This window comes from Candoia aspera, chromosome 13 (genome assembly GCF_035149785.1).
Source record: "Candoia aspera isolate rCanAsp1 chromosome 13, rCanAsp1.hap2, whole genome shotgun sequence".
NCBI classification, from domain to species: Eukaryota; Metazoa; Chordata; class Lepidosauria; order Squamata; family Boidae; genus Candoia; species Candoia aspera.
The window spans coordinates 8,041,748-8,060,977 of NC_086165.1; the positions used below are offsets into that span (position 1 = coordinate 8,041,748).

The 19,230-nt window shown below is 39.2% G+C and overlaps 1 protein-coding gene across 2 annotated transcripts in view; it reads left to right on the plus strand.

The window, feature by feature from the left end:
• The window catches only part of MYO5C (myosin VC), a 40,387-nt gene extending 22,318 nt beyond the window's left edge, over positions 1 to 18,069 (plus strand). For both annotated transcript variants that reach the window (XM_063313951.1, XM_063313950.1), the window contains exons 27-39: positions 2,621 to 2,801; positions 3,133 to 3,226; positions 4,986 to 5,049; positions 5,652 to 5,814; positions 6,564 to 6,651; positions 7,739 to 7,837; positions 9,320 to 9,474; positions 10,337 to 10,426; positions 11,838 to 11,988; positions 13,481 to 13,763; positions 15,806 to 15,980; positions 17,081 to 17,161; positions 17,411 to 18,069. In XM_063313951.1, the coding sequence (XP_063170021.1) occupies positions 2,621 to 2,801; positions 3,133 to 3,226; positions 4,986 to 5,049; positions 5,652 to 5,814; positions 6,564 to 6,651; positions 7,739 to 7,837; positions 9,320 to 9,474; positions 10,337 to 10,426; positions 11,838 to 11,988; positions 13,481 to 13,763; positions 15,806 to 15,980; positions 17,081 to 17,161; positions 17,411 to 17,563 (1,777 nt within the window). In that variant the 3' untranslated portion in view covers positions 17,564 to 18,069. The remainder of the gene's footprint in view (positions 1 to 2,620; positions 2,802 to 3,132; positions 3,227 to 4,985; positions 5,050 to 5,651; positions 5,815 to 6,563; positions 6,652 to 7,738; positions 7,838 to 9,319; positions 9,475 to 10,336; positions 10,427 to 11,837; positions 11,989 to 13,480; positions 13,764 to 15,805; positions 15,981 to 17,080; positions 17,162 to 17,410) is intronic.
• The last annotated feature ends 1,161 nt before the right edge of the window (positions 18,070 to 19,230 follow it).

The window sequence follows — 19,230 nt, forward strand, 5'->3', positions numbered from 1 at the left end:
CTTGTATAGTAAAGTCTTAATTTAACAGAAGGGATTTCCGTTTATCCCAAATACCTTTTAAATCCAAATTTGAATCATTCACATCAATTCATGTCATTTTATGTACTCTGTGTAAAGACATAATTGACTAACTGTAAATTTTAAGTGGATCATCCAATTTACTTTGCACACAATGGACTTAAGCCATTATTTCTGAAGGTGTCTGGAGGTTCATTCTGTTTACTGCATTGAATTCCAGTAAGTGGAGGGCCACAAATTGCCCTGCGTTGCTCCCAGTCTTTACCCACTGATTGGGACAATGAGGTCATGTGATCTCTGGAAAGCAGTTTTCCAAATGCTTTGGGTGAGATCATCCTGAAGAAAACCAGAGCAGTTTTGCTTTCATGTGGGGGACAGCTTGTGTGTAAAAGAGTTTTATTGTAGCAGCAACAAGGAAAAAAAGCCATTCTCTATTGATCCCATAAAAGGAAAGTTGCCTCACCCTGCTTTAAAGGATTAGAGGTTGGAAAGGTTTATGGTGTACAGAGGTTGTCCTGTTGTCCTAGGTAGAATCCAGAGAGGCATTATTGGCAGATGATGGCATATATCTCATTAGAGCAGGGGTTTTTTTTTGAACTTGGCAACTTTAGGATGTGTGGACTTCAACTCCCAGGCTAGGGCCTGTCCACACATCTTAAAGTTGCCAAGTTTGAAAAACACTGTGTTAGAGGATCAACACACTCTTGTGTGTATACTTGTTGGGGCCTGTGATGGTGCTTTGATAGTGTTTAACATATTGCAATTGTTTTTTTAACACATAACAATTGTTAATTGATAGGGTACCTGTAATCATGGGACCTGCGTAACCAACTTGTCTTCCTCTACCTTTGTTGCCTCCCCACCTCATCCCAGTTTTAATCCCCCATCAGTCTAGCCACTCTCTGCAACTGACGAAGTGAGCTTCAGATCATGAAAGCTTATGGTTTTTAATAAAACCATTAATGGTTTTAATAAAATGTCTTGGTTGGAAAAGTTGCTACCAGACTCCTCCTAATTTTTTGGCTTGCAAACCAAATCCGTGGTCAATTGGAATTGTCGACTTTGACTTTCAGTGGCTTTTGACAGTAGACACTGAGTAGAAACTGTGTTTCTCCTTCTCTTTGGCTAAAACATTGGCAGCCTGCACTCTGTTTACGAGAACTTCAGTAAACAGTAGAAATCAATTCATCTGTTTGAAAACTCCTAGAACTAAGCCTTAGATAACTTTGTTGTATATTTAGATTCATAAAACTAAGTCTTGGATACTTCTAGATCTTTGGGGAGATACACTCAATCTGGTTAGATAGTATTGAGGTAGATACCCACAAGCTGACTCAGCATAAATCAGTCTCAAACATTATGGAAAAGAAATAGCAATGTCTTGACTGTCAAAAATGCAAGTCAGTAGCTCTGTTCTGTGGGTCTGTTTACTACAAGGCTTAAGTTAACAGTTTTTATTTCAGCAGCTTACCTCTGACATGATTTAAACCTACTCTGTTATCTCAACTTACTTTCTTTTTTTAATGCTGGGTATTTGGTCTGTAGATACTAAGGATTTGATGTCATGTGTTAATTGACTCTCCTGCAAGTAAAAGAAGTACATTCCATTAGATGAATAACTTTTCTGGGAAAAGTCATTTAAACTTGACTTTTAAGCCAATACCAATTACCCAGAGAGTTGGTGGGCTCCTGTTCTTTGGAAATGCTCAAGAAGAGGCTATACAACCATCAGTCATGGATGCTTTAATTTGCATTTTTGCACTGAGCAGGAGGTTCAACTCTCTGGCCTAAATAGCTCCTTCCAACTCTATGATTCAGTATAATTTTTCTGACCTAGCTGCATATCAGGGTGGGGAACCTATGACCCTCCAGATACTGATTTCAACTCTCACCAGCTCGTTAGAATAACCATGGTAAGGTAACCTCTGTGGGTCTCCATATTTCCAGATGTAGAGATTCTTCAACATGTTTGTAGTTTAATTGCTGGGGTTCCTACTGTTTAGATACAACTTTCTTGGCCTGATGCCATCCAGAACTAATGAAAGTGCATCCTTTAGTATTTCAATTTAGCCTTGAAAGTTGCCAGCTTAGTCTTTCTGGATGCATCAAATTGAGGATGGCTGGTGTTAATTAATGAAGGAAGTGATCCATTCTTCTGCACACTTGTTGTGGAAGTGAATAAGTTTGTATGGGATGATTTTTTAAAGAAACTTCCTTTTATTTAATAGATCGTTGGAAGCACAACCCTGAGAAAAAGTAGAAAAGAAAAAAGGGAAAAGAGATTTACAAGCTATATAAAACTAAGTAAAAATATTGAAGTAACATTACATTAATGCTGTGTATAGAAGTGACCAAAACCATTATTAACATCAAATCAGTGCTCAATAATTAGCAAAGGTATAATAAGAAACTTGTCAGAATTACAATTAGCCAGAATTTCTATGTAATCAAAAAAGTACTATCCTTGTTAGCAAGTCAACTTTTCTGAATTGGGGCCAAAGGAATTTTTTCTGGGTTGCTTTTGCTCTTGGCAGAGATACACATTGTCTTAATACTGCTGTCCTGTTTATTGTACAGTACTTTATTTTTGTTCCTCCTGCAGAGTTTTGGAAAGACATTTCCAGGATCAGAAAGAGAGCTATGAAAGGGAGATAGAAGAGCTGAATTCTAAAGTAAACCATTTTAGTCAAGAAGTCACCCACCTACAGAAACTCTTCAGAGAAGAAAATGACACTAACGAAAGTATTCGTCTCCAGGTTGCCAGGCTAACCTCAGAAAATATGGTGAGGACTATTATAGAACTTAGAAATATCTCCTAGAACCAAATGGCTTCTGAATAGAAACAGGTAAGCAGTTAGCAAAACCAGCCGTAGATACTACAAATTGGCCTGCAGTTCTTGCATGCAAGCATGATGCCTGTCTTTAACTATCAGTCCCCAAACTGCTGGCTTGGTTTTGTGAGATCTCTTTGACTGGTTCAAAGAAAGTGTATAATAATTACTGGGGGAAATATTTTTATTATTTTTATTATTATTATTATTATTATAAAAATAGAGCTGTTGAATGACATAGTTATTGGACTCTTCTCCACCTCCACTCCTTTTTTTGGTGAAGATGATGCCCAGTCTTAAGCTGCAGGTTTCTGAACTTCAGAAGCAGAAGTTGGATCTTGAGAATCGTCTTCAAGATGAACTTGCAAAGAATAACGGTAATTTGCATAATGGGGAGAATTTCTGCAAACACTTACGTTTTTTTGCTATGGATTTTCTACCCTGGTGAGACAGGAATAAGGTTGAGTGGTGTGCATAGACTCAGTCACTGTTTTAGTTTTCGGTATGCTTATCCAGTGGAAGCCAGAATGGTACTGTTCATGTCATGATGTCATCACAGAGATGACATGGATTATGTAACGCATGTCATTTGTGCAATGATGTCATGATTGCATGGGACATTATTCCTGTGTCCCCCTCCCCTCCTTTGCAGACACCCATGCTCCTGTTGGATGGAACTGGTCTGGAAAATGCTTTCTGATCTGGGAGGGCCACAATCAGTAAAAATAAAGTGTTGGGCTAGATAGATTGATTACATATTGCCAGCCCTTCAAGGTAAGCCAGGCCAGGAAAAAGGAGTCACTCGGAGTCTTGGAATCTACTTTAATGCAGTTAGGGTATTGTAATAGAATCTTGAAAGCCTGCCAACGACCCTCTCTACTTCAACTTATACCTACCCCAATCAAGGTGCTGTTATTTTGAGTTTCTTTCTCATGCCTTTGACCTTTCCAGGACTCAGATATTTTTTCTCTGATGTCTTTACACTCGCCTGACATTTCATCACATATACATTGAACATGCTGAATTTTGCATTTTTGTGCGTTTTTACATACACGCATACATACACACACAGTGTATGTACAGTTTGTATGGATATGAGAGCCAATGTGGTGTAGTGGTGAAGGCACTGGAGTGGGGAGTGGGAAGGTCTTAAGTTCTGGTGCCCCTCAGCCATGGAAGCTTCCTGGATGACCTTGAGCCAGTTCTTCCCTCTCAGCCCAAGAGCCAGGATGGTTTGGTTGTAAAGGTCCTGAACTAGGAACAGGGAGACCCAGGTTCTAACCTTTCCTTAGGCATGGAGCTGGCTGGATAACTTTGGGCCAGTTACTCTCTTAGTCCAAGACTGGGAAGTCAAAAAGTATCCATCTACCAACTCTCATTGGACCAGGGTGCTAAATTACAGTTCATAACATAAAACAAAGAGAGTATAACATCCAACAATCCTGCAGGGGATTGATTTGGGCTGATAATAACACATGCACACACACCCACTCTTTACTCATAATTAATTTCCCTGCTAGATTGGGCAGGAATAGGCAAACAGGATAAAAAATACACCTGAACAAAATAGCATTAACTGTAGAATAAATTAAGTAAATATATTAGAATTATTTCTGAGAATACTATCTTCCAGGAAGGCAAAGGTATTTCAAGAGAAAGACTCTGGGTTCCGTAAGTGGGCCGGGTGTCTCATTTTGCCCGTGATTAAAAAAAGGAGAGCTATTATTGGAAGATTTTAAGTTCTATATCATCTTCATGTTTTATTAGGCTTTAAAACTCTGCCATCCATAAACCGCTGCCTAGTAACAGCCAGTGATGGATGATAGGCTGTACTTTATAAAGTCTTAATTATTCATGTTCTGTGAAATTGTTTTCTCTTTTAAATGGGAGGTCATATTGTATTTTGCGAATCTTGCTGTATCATTCATATTATGTGTCTGGATGGCCTGTTTGATGAACTTTGCAAATGTCTAGTTCTTTCCCCTTCTTTCACTCCTTTGTTTTCCTCTGTTGCTTCATATTCTTCCATCCAGCCTCTCTCTGAATATTCTAGCGTGTAAAAATATGATTACTGTTATCATATTCAAGGTATTAAATGTGAGTTCACTGATTAAACCTTCATCTTTATTGTTGAAGAGAAAATGGAAGGCATGAAAGATTGGTCACATCAAAGCCCAGATGAGGAGGGGACACAAAAACAGTAAGCAGGTTTAAATCTGAAAAAATGATAATCTAGATTTATCTGGGCATTGAACTTTAGAGGCAATAGTTTCGTAACAGGCTTATCCATGATTAACTTAACCACAGTTTACTCTATTAATTATATGTTCTGGGTTCACACAATTTCCTGAACCTTAAACTAGCTTATATGGGGTTGAGTTTGTATAATTTGCTAGTCTAAAATATGGTTGGCTAGTTTGTGCTTACTTGTGTTGACAAACACAGCCAGATTAGATGGAAAGGAAGACCTAAAATGAGTAGTTATGTTGGCCACTTGTAAGAAATTGCCACTTATTTCAGAAAGGGTTTCTGTATTTTGCAATCTAAAGGTTTTGTTGAATAGCTGTTTAGAAATTGATCTTGTATAGCTTCATATCGTGCAAAGCTTCACTTGCTGATTTCTGCAGAACAGCCCCCTCTTTAAACAAGGAAGGGCAGGAGGGTTTTTTATTTTTTTATGACCCTGGGATAAAGAAGTGAGCTTCAAAAGCATAGAAAGTGGAACTTATATAGAACATTTTATAGCAAAACTCAGTTTTGTGCACAGAAAAAAAAAGTTTAAAAAAATGTTATGCTTTTTAGAGCCCTGCCACTTCGAAAGGAAATGTATACTAAAGGAAAGATGATACCCACTTTTCTAGAGTTTCCGAGGGACAATGATCATCTGGAGAAAGAGCCTGAAAGGGCAAATGGGACTGGAAGCAAAATATGGCAGGATGTGGTGTCCCTTACCATGGAAAACACAGTAAGGAAGATCCAGATTCTTGGAAATAGTTTATTATAAACTGCTAAAAGATAAGTCTTACCATTCTTCCCCTTTATCTGCAACTATATAGGAAAGATGATTGCTTGTACATTTGCTTACATTAATTCCTGTCTTTTAAAAAATGGATTTAATTGATGAAATACCTATCAACTTGAGATGAAGGCTTGCAAATTCAGCCTCTACTCCTCTACCTTCTTTCTGACATGGAGTACCAACAGAGTAGAGCAGTGTTTCTCAACCGTGGCAACTTGAAGACGTGTGGACTTCAACTCCCAGAATTCTCCAGCCAGCATTGGGAATTCTGGGAGTTGAAGTCCACATATCTTCAAGTTGCCACGGTTGAGAAACACTGCTCTACTCTGTTGGTACTCCATGTCAGAAAGAAGGTGGCTTTCTAACATGCTTGCTATTATAGTTTATTATAAACTGCTGAAAGATAAGCAAGTCTCATGATTCTTCTCCTTCATCTGCAATTCAGTAGGAGAGATGATTGGTCATACATTTGCTTACATTAACTTTCTTTTAAAAAGTGGATTTACTCCATGTCAGAGTAAAAAATGGTATTCCATGTCAGAATGAAGGTGGCTTTCTAACATGCTTGCTGTTGGTCAGTAGCCAACCAAAATGTTGTCTGTTAGGTAAGGATACAGTTGGGTGATTCCATTCCCATAACTGACAAAGGCCTTTTTAATGTGTATTTTGCTTCCTCAACTCAATTGACATCCTAGGATCTAGAAGAAGAGCTGGATAAGAAGGACAGATTGATAAAGAAACTTCAGGATCAGATCAGGACCCTTAGAAAGTCAATTGAAACGGGTGAGAACATTTAATGTCTATGTTTTAAAACTGTTGGAAAGCATGGTATATTGGGAACTATGTGGAAAATCAGACCAAAATTATGGTCAATCTGGGGACCTCCATTGCTTTTAGACTCCTTCTTCTGCTTTTGTGAGTGAGACCTTTCACCAGCAGGTATGAATAATGCATCTCTGGTATAATGAAAGGACTGCAGGGTGCATTGTGGGCAACATACTCCATGTGTGCCCTGCATTAATCAGAAGCATGAAACACTTGTTTGACTGGGTGCTTATTCAGTTTCAGACATTCAGACATAAATTTTAGGATGCTTAGCAAATACTAATGCCTTAGTTTTTTTTCATAATTAATTTTGAGAGCTTCTCTACTGCTATATGCAGCTAAAGGATGTAACGCTTGCTTTAGACCAATTGGTGTCTGGCATAGCAGCACAGCATCATCCATATATAGAAGGATTACAGAGTATCTGGCCTTCAGTTTTAGGGGATGATGAGCTAGATTATCCCTCTTGGCCACAAGAGGATTGATATACAGATTGAACAATAGTAGTCCCAAGAGACATCCTTGCCTAATTCCTCTGCCAACAAAATGTCCTTCGTGTAATGGCCCCACGTGTTGCCCTTAACGTTTAAACTTCCCATAGTGTTTAAGCAAAAGTTCCCAACCCTAGTTTTCAGCACAGTGTTCCATGTCTGCATCTATGTGGTGACCATCAAAAAGCATCTCTGTAGAATTCTGTAGTATGATCTCCATTGTTTTTGCAGAAACTCTTGTTTCAAAATTTAAAACAGGGTGTGGCGAGTAAGATACTCTTTTGAGGCCACCAGAGCCACTTCTGAACACACTTGCTGAAAAATGGTAGCATAGTTTCTCTATTTTGATAAAAGGAATAATTCTGATGCTGTATATGCCTAAAAGTAGGATGAACATGGTTAAGAATGAAGGAAATCCTCACTGTTTTGGAGCCTAGTGGCGAAGGATTTGTTTGTAAATGAATTTTTCATACATAATGCTTTGTATCTTAAAATTCAATTTTGTGATATAGTGGAGTTTTTGCTGGAAGTAACTATATTTTGATACCAAACAGTCAGTGAAGAGTCCCTATCTTCTGTGCTGAGAGAATACATGGGAATGTTGCAGTACAGAAAGGAGGATGAAGCAAAAATTGTTCAAAATCTGATCCTTGGTATGTAACATTTTGAATTTCAGTTCAAGTAGTCATAGACAACACCAAAGATTATGTTACTGAAGACTTTGGGCTGTGATCAGTACTTACAACCAACCTTCCTTCCTTCCTTCCTTCCTTCCTTCCTCCCTCCCTCCCTCCCTTCCTTCGGTCTGATATTTGTGTAGGGGAGAATGGGTCTCCTGTCTTTGTTTTTTCTGTAACTTCTCTAAACTGTTCATTTCTCGAGCTAAACCCTTGGAAGACTCCAGAATCCTGAATTCCCTTTTTCTACTCTGATCTACCATTACTGTAAGTTGCATCTGAGAAACACTCTTTGTAATCAAATTGTTACTGAGACCTTTTCCCTTCATTCATTCTTCCCTGAAGGGTCTTCACAAAGGATGGAGACCTTGTTGTGAACTTACAGCTTTGAGCAGCCTTAATCACTATGTCTAATGGTGGAGATGCTGATAGTTCAACAATATTTGGGTGGGTGGCACAGCTTTTCCAAATCTATCTCAAATACAACCATATTATGTACTGTATCCGTCTCTGTCTTTCCAGTGTAGAGCCTGTATCAGTGATGTAGCTAATTGAAACTACATCTCCCATTGATTGTTTTCTCTGACACCTGTAGCACGTGTGACACCTTAGTATGTTTGCACTACATCTCTCTTCTCCTTTCTTTCTGTGAAGGTGTTATCCATCCACAAACACCTCTGCTTCTAATATATTGTTTCCACCCTTTTGTAATAGTACAGCTATTGTATTTACCTATGCTTTTCCAAATGCACTTAACTCTGCTCATATCCTGAGTCTTCCTCTCTATTATTAGTCCTGCTTTGGTAGTACACTTCCAGAGCACTTCAAACAATGTTGTGCCTTCTGAAAAGTTTCTTTCATAATATCTGTGGCTACCCATTTAGCTGTAGGCAGTTCTGTTTTATATAGTGTGATTGTCCAAATACAGTTCGGCCTGATGGGTGTTGTCAATGAGCAGAAAGTACAAAATAGCCCATAGTAGCTTGAAAAGTGAACTGTTTTCCTTCTTCCTGGTTGCTTGGTGCACCTTCTGTATTGTAGAATTCCAAACAATCTAACTCAGCTTTTCTCAACCTTTTGACCTTGGAGGAACCCATGAAATATTTTTCAGGCCTTGGGGAACCCCTGCATATTCAGGCTCAAATATTGGCCAGAAGTTACAGAATTCTTATCTTCGTTTCATGGGTAGGCCTGAATATATGCATTGACAGTCACCTTGAACTAAAAATAAAGAATAAAACTTACCTCTTCAATGTGAAGTTGCCCGAATTTGAAATATCTTTTAAAATAAATCATGATCTCCCAGGGAAGCCCTAGTGATCTCTCGCAGAACCCTAGGGTGCCACAGAACCCTGGCTGAGAAACCTTAATCTAACTGAAGGTGGCATTTTCTTTAAAAGCCTGCAAACCTACTTTAGTCTCCAATAAATGATAAATTTAATTCTTGAATTCATGCAGATCTGAAACCCCGTGGAGTAGTAGTAAATATGATTCCTGGCCTCCCAGCTCATATCCTCTTTATGTGCATAAGATATGCAGATTATGTGAACGATGACAGCATGCTGAAATCCTTTATGAACATGGCAATCAGTAGCATAAAACAAGTCATTAAGGTAAGGATCACTTGAGTACAGCTAGCTTTCTTTTCAAGGGGCTGGCATGGCAAATCTATGGGAATGTTTTCAAAACAGAAAGGCTTCCACACTTGATCTAGTAGGAAGAAAAACAGTGGTGCCACAAGGTGTATACTGCTACAGTTACAGATTGGCCACAAGTCTGAGACTGTATTGCCCAAATTGTGGTCAGTTTCAACACAATGGTCTGGCTCACGCATACGTCTAAGGTGTGGCTTTGCTCGATGTGTGAAGGCAAACACTGATTGGGTTCATTGTTTCACCAAGCCATGGCTTGTATAGCCATGGTTAATGGCATAAACAATTCACAGTTAACTGGATTCAGATAAGATGTTCAGCCACGTCCTGTTATTTACGAACCACGTATCAATTCCCACATAGCTGGAAAAAACCAAGGAAATGAACTACCCAGACAAAAGAAATCACTAACCTTCATTTACAGCAAGTTAAGGCAGATCTTCTTTAAATTATTTAAAACGATGTTTTTCAAAGTTGGCAACTTTAAGATGGGTGGACTCAACTCCCAGAATTCCCTAGCCAGCAAAATTCCTTGCCACCTGGGCTGAGTTGCCATTTATAAGATAAGCTGTCAATAGACTTGTCTTCTGTCTCTTCACTCTTCATGCCTTCTCTCCCTTCCATTCCTTCCCCTGCCTCCCTGCAATCTCTCACATCACAATGGCTTGTATACCATTGTGCTAACCCAAACCCATCAAATCGCAATTTGGTTTTCTGCAGTGAGAGAACCGATCCATTAGATCTCCTTAATTGAATGAATCATGTCAGCTATGTATGTGTGTATATAAAATATGCAATTAAAGAAAAGTATCTCATTATCTAGGAACACGCTGAAGACTTTGAGATGTTATCTTTCTGGCTTTCCAATACGTGCCATTTTCTTAACTGTCTGAAACAGTACAGTGGGGAAGAGGTAAGATTAACTTCACCCTAGGGCCTGTCCTCACCAATGGTTTAATACACCATACTGCCTTTGCTGGTTGGCTAAAAAGAACTGCCTCCATAAGTTAGGTTGCCCAAATTTGTGGTCACCATCCTGTATTCATAGCACTTAGCTAGCAAGTGCCTTGTCCCCATAAACTGGATGCCAAGATTTTCAAGCTGGTACTTGATTAATGTCTATCTCTGGCATGGGTGATATTTCCTGCCAGTTTATGAGGTGAGGGAAGGGGGTAGGACCACACCATCCTATGGGCTGTGGACACATCTCTGATCATACCATACAAGGGATCACCTGGCCTTGCCTCTCCAAAGAGAGGGTGAGTCCTGTGCTGTGATTTCCATGCTTCTAATTGTGACAGGGATTTGTCAGTGCAAGCAGGACAAACCAGCTGTTTTTGGGGATGGGAATCATTTAAGACTATCTAAATTGTGGACTGGAGATAAGACCATCTTCATGAAATGCAAGGGAAAAATTTGGATTGCCAGGACCCAGTGATACCAGTTTAAACTGCAAGGGAAGAAAAGGCCTTAAATGCACTGAATATTGTGTTATATTTCACAGTGATAAGTCTGAGAAGTATCTTCTGTTTTAAACAGATTGACTAGAAAACCTAGGAACCATATCCACTGAATCCATATCCTTCTGAATCCATTCCCTTTAAAGTCTGTTAATGAAATAATACCAAAACCAAGCATAGTTAATGAGTAGTTCACCTTGGTGAATATTAACTGATCACTAGTAGCACAACCAACAAGTTTTTAATTGCTATTTGATTTGCTTCTTTGTTTTAATTTAACAAGGAAATATAGGAGGTACCTATTTGTATTAAAAGTGACTTTACATTTCTTTTACTTGATTCTTACATGCTTGGTTGACATTAATTCTATTTAATAATCCAAATAGCCTCTGCAGTCCCATATTCTGGCTTTGCTTTATTTCTTACTTTACTTATTAAGTAAGAAGCTTAATTCTAACCTATAGTGATATCTATCCTCTTCCCCCCCGCCTTTTAGCTATTGCTAGGAATTGGGAAATGTCTTAGAAATAACCTACTGTAACTTTTGAATTCATCAACCACTTATTGCACAGTTGGTGTTCAGCAAAATGCACTTAAATTTAAGAATTCTACAGAAAACCAGTCCCTAATATTTTCCAATAAAATTAAATCGAATGGCTGGCTCTGTAGTTTGTTTATTTTCTACTGTACTAGAGGGAAAATATGCACATGGATACTCTTGGCTAAGCTATATTAACAGCTCTGTGCTCTTCTGAGGATATGCACATGTTTGTACTAGCCTGATAAATGTGTAACTATGTAAAACCTGTAGTTTATTTGTGAGCTTAATTGCCGTATGTTGATAACGATACAATTGACTTTCAGGAATTCATGAAGCATAACACACCTCAACAAAATAAGAACAATCTGATACACTTTGATCTGTCGGAATATAGGCAGGTTCTTAGTGATCTGGCTATTCGTGTATATCATCAGTTTATCATTGTGATGGAGAACAATATTCAGCCAATGATAGGTAAGGAGATAGATAAGCTTTAGCGATAATATATCTCATAAAATGTCTCATTTGAAACCCTACTGGGAAATTTGAGAGGTGCAATTCCAACACAGAGTACCTGAAGCCTGTCAGATTGGGGAAGGCCATTCTGAAACACTTAATTCAAATGTATGTGTGGCTACAAACTTCTTGAGTGGGTCATAGTTCCTTGTTTCCTTGTGTTATGTGTGCTGAGTCTTAAACTATGATCTTCTACTCATTACCCTGGGATTAAAATCTCTTGAGGCTTTTTTCTAGGTTAATGTGCATAAAATTGTGCTGTTGCTCTGATGGGCTGAAATGGTAGTTGTCCGTGACCTTAACAATTTAAGCTACTGAATCATTGATGGAACTTGAGAACAATATGGAATGTCCATGTACTTTCTAAATGTTTGGAGGGAAACGTTAGCAATGCAATGAAGCAGTTGCAATCCGGGGTGTCTGCAGGGAGAGCAAGTGAGGTCATACACATTATCAGGATTTGTACATCAACAAGATTGCAGCTCCTGTTTTCAGATCTGTGATAATAATGATAACCAGAATATTTTAGCAGTCACAGAAAAGATTTTCTGGCATTTCCATGGCCCAGTTCCTCCTGCCAAACTTGGTAGGTCTTTCTTCCCTTGCAAACAATACTAAAAGAAATCCACGTGGAGCAAATGTAGATCCCAGCCAACAATAACTAACTGGAGCAACAACTAGCCATAAATCATAGTAGTTGAATGACAGGCTTTCTAGTGTTAGTAGGAATGAGGAATGGTCTTTGCTTGACTTGTTTATCATTTTAACTATTCATTTAGATTTTGTTTGTTAGATTTATATTCCACCTTCTGTTCAGTTCACCACCTTGTGAGATTGAGTGGGCTGAGAGTGGCTGGCTCAAAGTCACCCAGGGAACTTACGTGGTTGAGGAAGGACTTGATCTTGCCAGTCCTACACCTTAACCACTGCACCACACTGTCTGATGAACAGACCACCGTAGTTCATAGACAGTGCTTACCTGTAGACTGTGGCAGTTGGGTGCATAAATCATGCTGAGCCAAAATCAACAACAGCAGCTTTGAATAGGAACCTTGTCCTCAAGAACAAGTTTCTTAACCAAGAACTAAGTCTAACATACTTAGAAAATGTATATTTCGGTCATCAACTGAAATTCACATCCATGAATTTGAATCCAGACCTCCCATTTTGAATAGTTTATTTACTCATCAAAAGACTGCATGTGTTACAGTGACTGGAGACACTGTCAATTTCAAAAGCTGCCTGACTAGTATCTCCATTTTTAGCATCAAAAAGTTCATTGATGACAGGATGCTGAAAACCCAGTTCCCGAGGAAGCATCCTCCTCTTTCAGTGTAATCAGAGTAAGGAAGCTGATATTTAAAGCATGTGTAGCAGATTTCAAACCACAATTGGTTTCCAGAGCCAACTGAAACCCTTATTTTTGCTTGCTTCCTGTTATCTTCTACAGTGCCAGGAATGCTGGAATATGAAAGTCTCCAGGGGATTTCTGGCTTAAAACCAACCGGATTTCGCAAGCGCTCTTCTAGCATAGATGACACAGATGCTTACACTATGACCTCCATCTTGCAACAGCTCAGCTATTTTTACACCACCATGTGTCAGAATGGCTTAGACCCAGAGCTTTTAAAGCAGGCAGTGAGGCAGCTTTTCTTCCTGATTGGAGCAGTTACCCTTAATAGTCTCTTCCTCCGCAAGGACATGTGCTCTTGCAGAAAAGGAATGCAAATAAGGTAAACCTGTATTTTGGGGGAAAAAAAAAAGTCATTAGAATTCTAGGATTCTGCATGTTGATTTAAGGGTAGAAAAGAATCTCAAAAGTGGCAAACAACATATAAACTAAAATCAGATTGCATAAATAAGATGTGTGCAATGTGCTAAGCCATGGTTTGTGTCAACAAACATGAGTTCTGAGTCATGAATCATGGTTTTTAAACTATATTGACTGGCTTTGGGCGTCATACTAAGCCAGTGTCAAACTAACCACATTATGACTTAGTGTTATGTGTAATCCCAGCTAGTATCAGGAGGTCAATGAGAGCAACAGATCCAATAGCCTGAATAAGGTTAAGCCACTGATATTTCATTGCAAATATAAAAGTATTGCAAGAAAAAGCCAGCTTGGGCTGGTGCTTAGAATCAAAATAGAGGAGATACATCATTAGTGAGAAGAGAAAATGCTGTTTTAAATGATGGCAAACATTTTAAAATGTACAAATTTTTGAGAGCGTCACAAAAGATACGTATTCCATATAATCCCTCTCTGTGCTTCGAATGGCAAATGTTTAAAGCATGGGTAGGCTCCTACAAGTAATAGCATTCTCCAAGGAACTCTTCTGCATCTGTTGAGCTATAGTATCCATAAATACATGGCTAGTAGGGCCATTGGCTATGCTAACCAGGGTTTATTGGGTATGACATGAAACTCAACACAAAAACCCAAATCGATTCTTCAGATATCCTAGACCCAGATGAGGCAGATCTTTAGAGGTTAAACACAGTGATTGTGTTCATACAACATGCTCAACTGCAGATTATTGGTTTATACTCCATGCTAGCCTTTCTCAACCTTTTTATACAGGTTTATACTCCATGCCAGCCTTTCTCAACCTTTTTATACAGGTTTATACTCCATGCCAGCCTTTCTCAACCTTTTTATACAGGTTTATACTCCATGCCAGCCTTTCTCAACCTTTTTATACAGGTTTATACTCCATGCCAGCCTTTCTCAACCTTTTTGTACAGGTTTATACTCCATGCCAGCCTTTCTCAACCTTTTTGTACAGGTTTATACTCCATGCCAGCCTTTCTCAACCTTTTTGTACAGGTTTATACTCCATGCCAGCCTTTCTCAACCTTTTTGTACAGGTTTATACTCCATGCCAGCCTTTCTCAACCTTTTTGTACAGGTTTATACTCCATGCCAGCCTTTCTCAACCTTTTTGTACAGGTTTATACTCCATGCCAGCCTTTCTCAACCTTTTTGTACAGGTTTATACTCCATGCCAGCCTTTCTCAACCTTTTTGTACAGGTTTATACTCCATGCCAGCCTTTCTCAACCTTTTGACCCTGGAGGAACCCTTGGAATATTTTTCAGGCCTCGGGGAGCCCCTGCACATTCAGGCTCAAATATAGGCCAGAAATTACACAATTATTATACTCCTTTCATGTGTAAGCCTGTATATATGCACTAAGAGTGTTCTTAAACTAAAAATAAAGAATGAAACTTACCTTTTCAATGTGATATTGCCCAAATTTGAAATACATTTTTAAATAAATTGTTGTCTACCTGGGAACCCCTAGTGACCTCTCGCAGAACCCGAGGGTGCCACGGAACCCTGGTTGAGAAACCCTGCTAAGCCTCATGCTAGGATTTGCAAACAGTGTTGGCTAACATGCTAATACATACACAAATGAAGTGTATTGTATGAACCCAGACATTCTATGTACAAATGAACAACATGAGCAGCAGTTTTCCTGTTGTGATTTTTTCCCCCTGAAGCCCACTCTGGGTCTGTGGTTGATAGTGTGTTGCTTTGCGTCCACTTCATTTAGGAGGTATATGTTTGAAGGAACTCCTGGGCTTTTGGACAAGAGGATTGCCCTACTGTATCTGGGCTGAGAAATCTGGACAAACACTAGAGGGAGCAACATGTCAGCATTTTTGGATCCCTTTGCCACCATCTGGTGGTAGTCCAAAGGATTGCAGCTCAGATACCGTAGGCTTCCAAAAGCATGTTTTAAATAAAATGGCAGTTTTCTCATTCATCTTAGGTGCAACATCAGCTACCTAGAAGAATGGCTGAAGGAAAAGAATCTGCAGAGCAGTTCTGCAAAGGAGACTTTAGAGCCTCTTTCACAAGCCGCTTGGCTCCTTCAGGTCAAAAAGGTCACAGAGGAAGACGCCAAAGAGATCTCGGAGCGCTGCACAACCCTCTCGGCTGTGCAGGTATCGAATTCCTTCCTGGATCTGAGGGAAGCATCATTAGACGAACTTTCTTGGTTGTGTGCAAAGTCATTTCTTACCTTGTGCTAAGCTAGGTTTGCTGCATAAGGCACAACTAGGCTAATCCACATAGCACGCTGAACCATAAACTGGTTTACAAACCATGATGGGGGAGTTTAAGCCATGCACTAAGCCAGCCCCCCTGCCCAAAACATACTTTGTTTTATTGTAATGTGTGGATCAGATTGCCGAGTTTCTTTGGAATCTGATACACATTGATTGAGAATGCAGCTCTTCCTTCAGTTGGGTGTACATCAGTATGTTTTCCTTATTTATTTATATAATATAGAGGTTGCCCAACTCCCTAGGCATCCAACTCTCTATAAGAAAGGAAATATCCTTCAAGGCCCCAACCCCCACCCACGGGAGAACAGCCAGATGTTCAGTGATGAGAGCCATATGGATGTCGGGGGGGGTGCTGTTCCAGAGGCAGGGGCTGCAACAGAGAAGGCACACTTCCTAGGTCCCAATATGTGACACTGTTTAATCGAAGGGATCCAAAGCACACCCACTCTGCCCAATCTCACCAGATGGACAGAAACTATCAGATACAACCAGTCCTCAAATAAGCAGGCCCTGTAGCTTATAGTGAAGTTTCTTCACACACTGTTTTAAAAGCATGGTTCTTTTTGCCTGCCTGCCTGCTGCCATTTGCAGCCTCCTGCCAGCTTCCCCATTGACTTTGCTTGTCAGAAGCTGGCAGTGAAGGTTGCAAATGGCAATCTCATGACGGTGGGACACTGCAGTGTCATAATTGTGAGCTGGTCACCAAGCACCCGAATTGCAGTCTCGTGATCATGGGGACGCTGCAACGGCCACAGCTACGAGGACCTGTTGTAAGTCCCCTTTGTTCAGTGCCATCATAACTTCAAATGGTCACTGAACAAGTTGGCATTAAATGAGGGCTACCGGTATTCTGTTCCTTAATCTTCCCACCATCAGCATCTTCCACTGGGTCTTTTCCCCTTGGCCTCAAGTGCACTTTTATTTCCCTTTCAGACTGCAGATTGTTAAGTCACAATTTGTTTTAATCATCTCTACAGATAGTAAAAATCCTCAATTCCTACACTCCCATTGACGATTTTGAGAAAAGGATAGCTCCATCCTTTGTTCGTAAAGTCCAGGTATGGTTCTTAATTGTATTAATTGTAATACCCTATTTTTCGTATTTTCTGACTTTATGTTTAAATGCCAAACATCTTGAGACCTCTTCTGTTTGAAAAGTAGCATGTAAATCAAGGAAATAAATAAATTAAAACTTGCTGTAATGTAATAGGCGGCTTTCTGTAGGAGAATGTACCCACAGGTAACTGCTTAGACACATATTGCACCTGGGGAAATTGTTAACCTTCTTCTCTTTATTCTAATTTCAGGCGATGCTGAACAATAGACAGAATTCGGCACAATTGATGCTTGATACAAAATACCTCTTTCAAGTAACATTTCCTTTTACACCTTCACCACATCCACTGGAAATGATAGAAATCCCCAGCAGTTTCAGACTTGGCTTTCTCACTAGAATATAGCTACAATAATTAATGGATTATAAATTCACTCTTTCTTGAAGAGCAGGTGCATACTTCCAGTTATGGCTTCCACCCTGACTGTAAAGCTTCTTGAAGTGGGCATTAATGTTGGACTTCAGAATGTAGAAATGGAATTTTGCATATTTTGTTTTCCTCTCTTTAAATCAGTGTTTCTCAAACTTGGCAAATTTAAAATATGTGGACTTCAACTCCCAGAATTCTGGCCAGCTGGAGAATTCTGGGAGTTGAAGTCCACACATCTTAAAGTTGCCAGGGTTGAGAAGCACTGCTCTAGATTCCTCCGTATTGTATCATGGACCTCATTTTAATTTACAGATGCTCAGGTTTAAATCTAGACATACTTCAGACCAGAGTTGGTTGGTGATCCCTTCAGATCCTAAACTTTTTCTGTAATGAAGGACTAATGAAGAGCTTCTTTTAACCCTGCAGTACTTGAAATGCTGTTTGTAGAGTTGCATCTTTGTAAATATATGGTCAAGAAAGTAGTTGTGTTGGATCTTTTATGTGTGTGCGGTTTGTGTGTAATGATAGATGATGCAACAGATGAAATGACAGTGTTCCACTAGATCTTGAGTCAGATCATTGCAACTCAGATAGGCTAATACTTCAAAGTTTGCAAAGATGCTTTCATATATAAAAAAGGCCCACACTGTGAAATAGGGGGTTCCATGTGACCCACACAAGATGCTTCCATTACAGTTTTTTTCTTTTTGCATTATTTTTCCACTCATTTATTCTGTATCACATTATGCTCACACATATACAGGTTGAGTTAGGGTTAGAAAGCACACACAAACACAAAAAGGGAGTTACTATAGAAGGTTTGGCAAAGACACACATTTTTCTTATGGGGTGGGAAAAAAAGCAGAATCTAAAAAAATTATTTTGAGAAACCACAGCTGAACTTTGATTTTTACATTTTCCAGAATTGGCCTAAGAATTTTATGATTTCTTGCTTTTGATTTGACACTAAATTTAAAGGCAACTAGATACCAATTCAGCAATTGTTGATCTACAAATTCAGTTGGAAAGTAGGTTTTGTTTGTTTTAGCAGAATCTCTTTTCAAGCAAAGAACAAATTGTTCAACAGTTAATAAAATCTTGGCTTTTTAAAAAAAAATATTTTGAATGAAAATGGTAAGACAATTCTTATATGGACAGAAAGAAAATCTGATTTTCCTTAGGACCATTATGTAGGCATTAGGAAATTCAACCATAAAAACAATATTTTATAATATTACATAAGAAAATGACAGCTGTGTATCCATGAAGTGCTGCAGTAGGGCATATATGAGTAGGGAAGAAGTGTACATACAAAAAAAGGGGCATTCACGTCATATGTACACAAACACACATTTATTAGAATCAAATCAAATCTTTATTACAGTCGAAGACCAGCATACACATTTACTAGGACGTGCAACATATGGTCTTATTTTGAGTATGCATGGCTCTTTTATCCTTTAAGTAAGATCAGGGTAAGTTGACTCTTGGTGACTCTCAAGTTAACTTCTGGTGGCTTCATGGAGATATCTCTGTGGTTGTCATGGCAGCCATATGGAACTGATTGCTACCTTCATCTTCTCCATCCATCATCCTAGTGGTCTCCCATCCAGATACTAAGCAAGATGCCTCCTGCTTAGCTT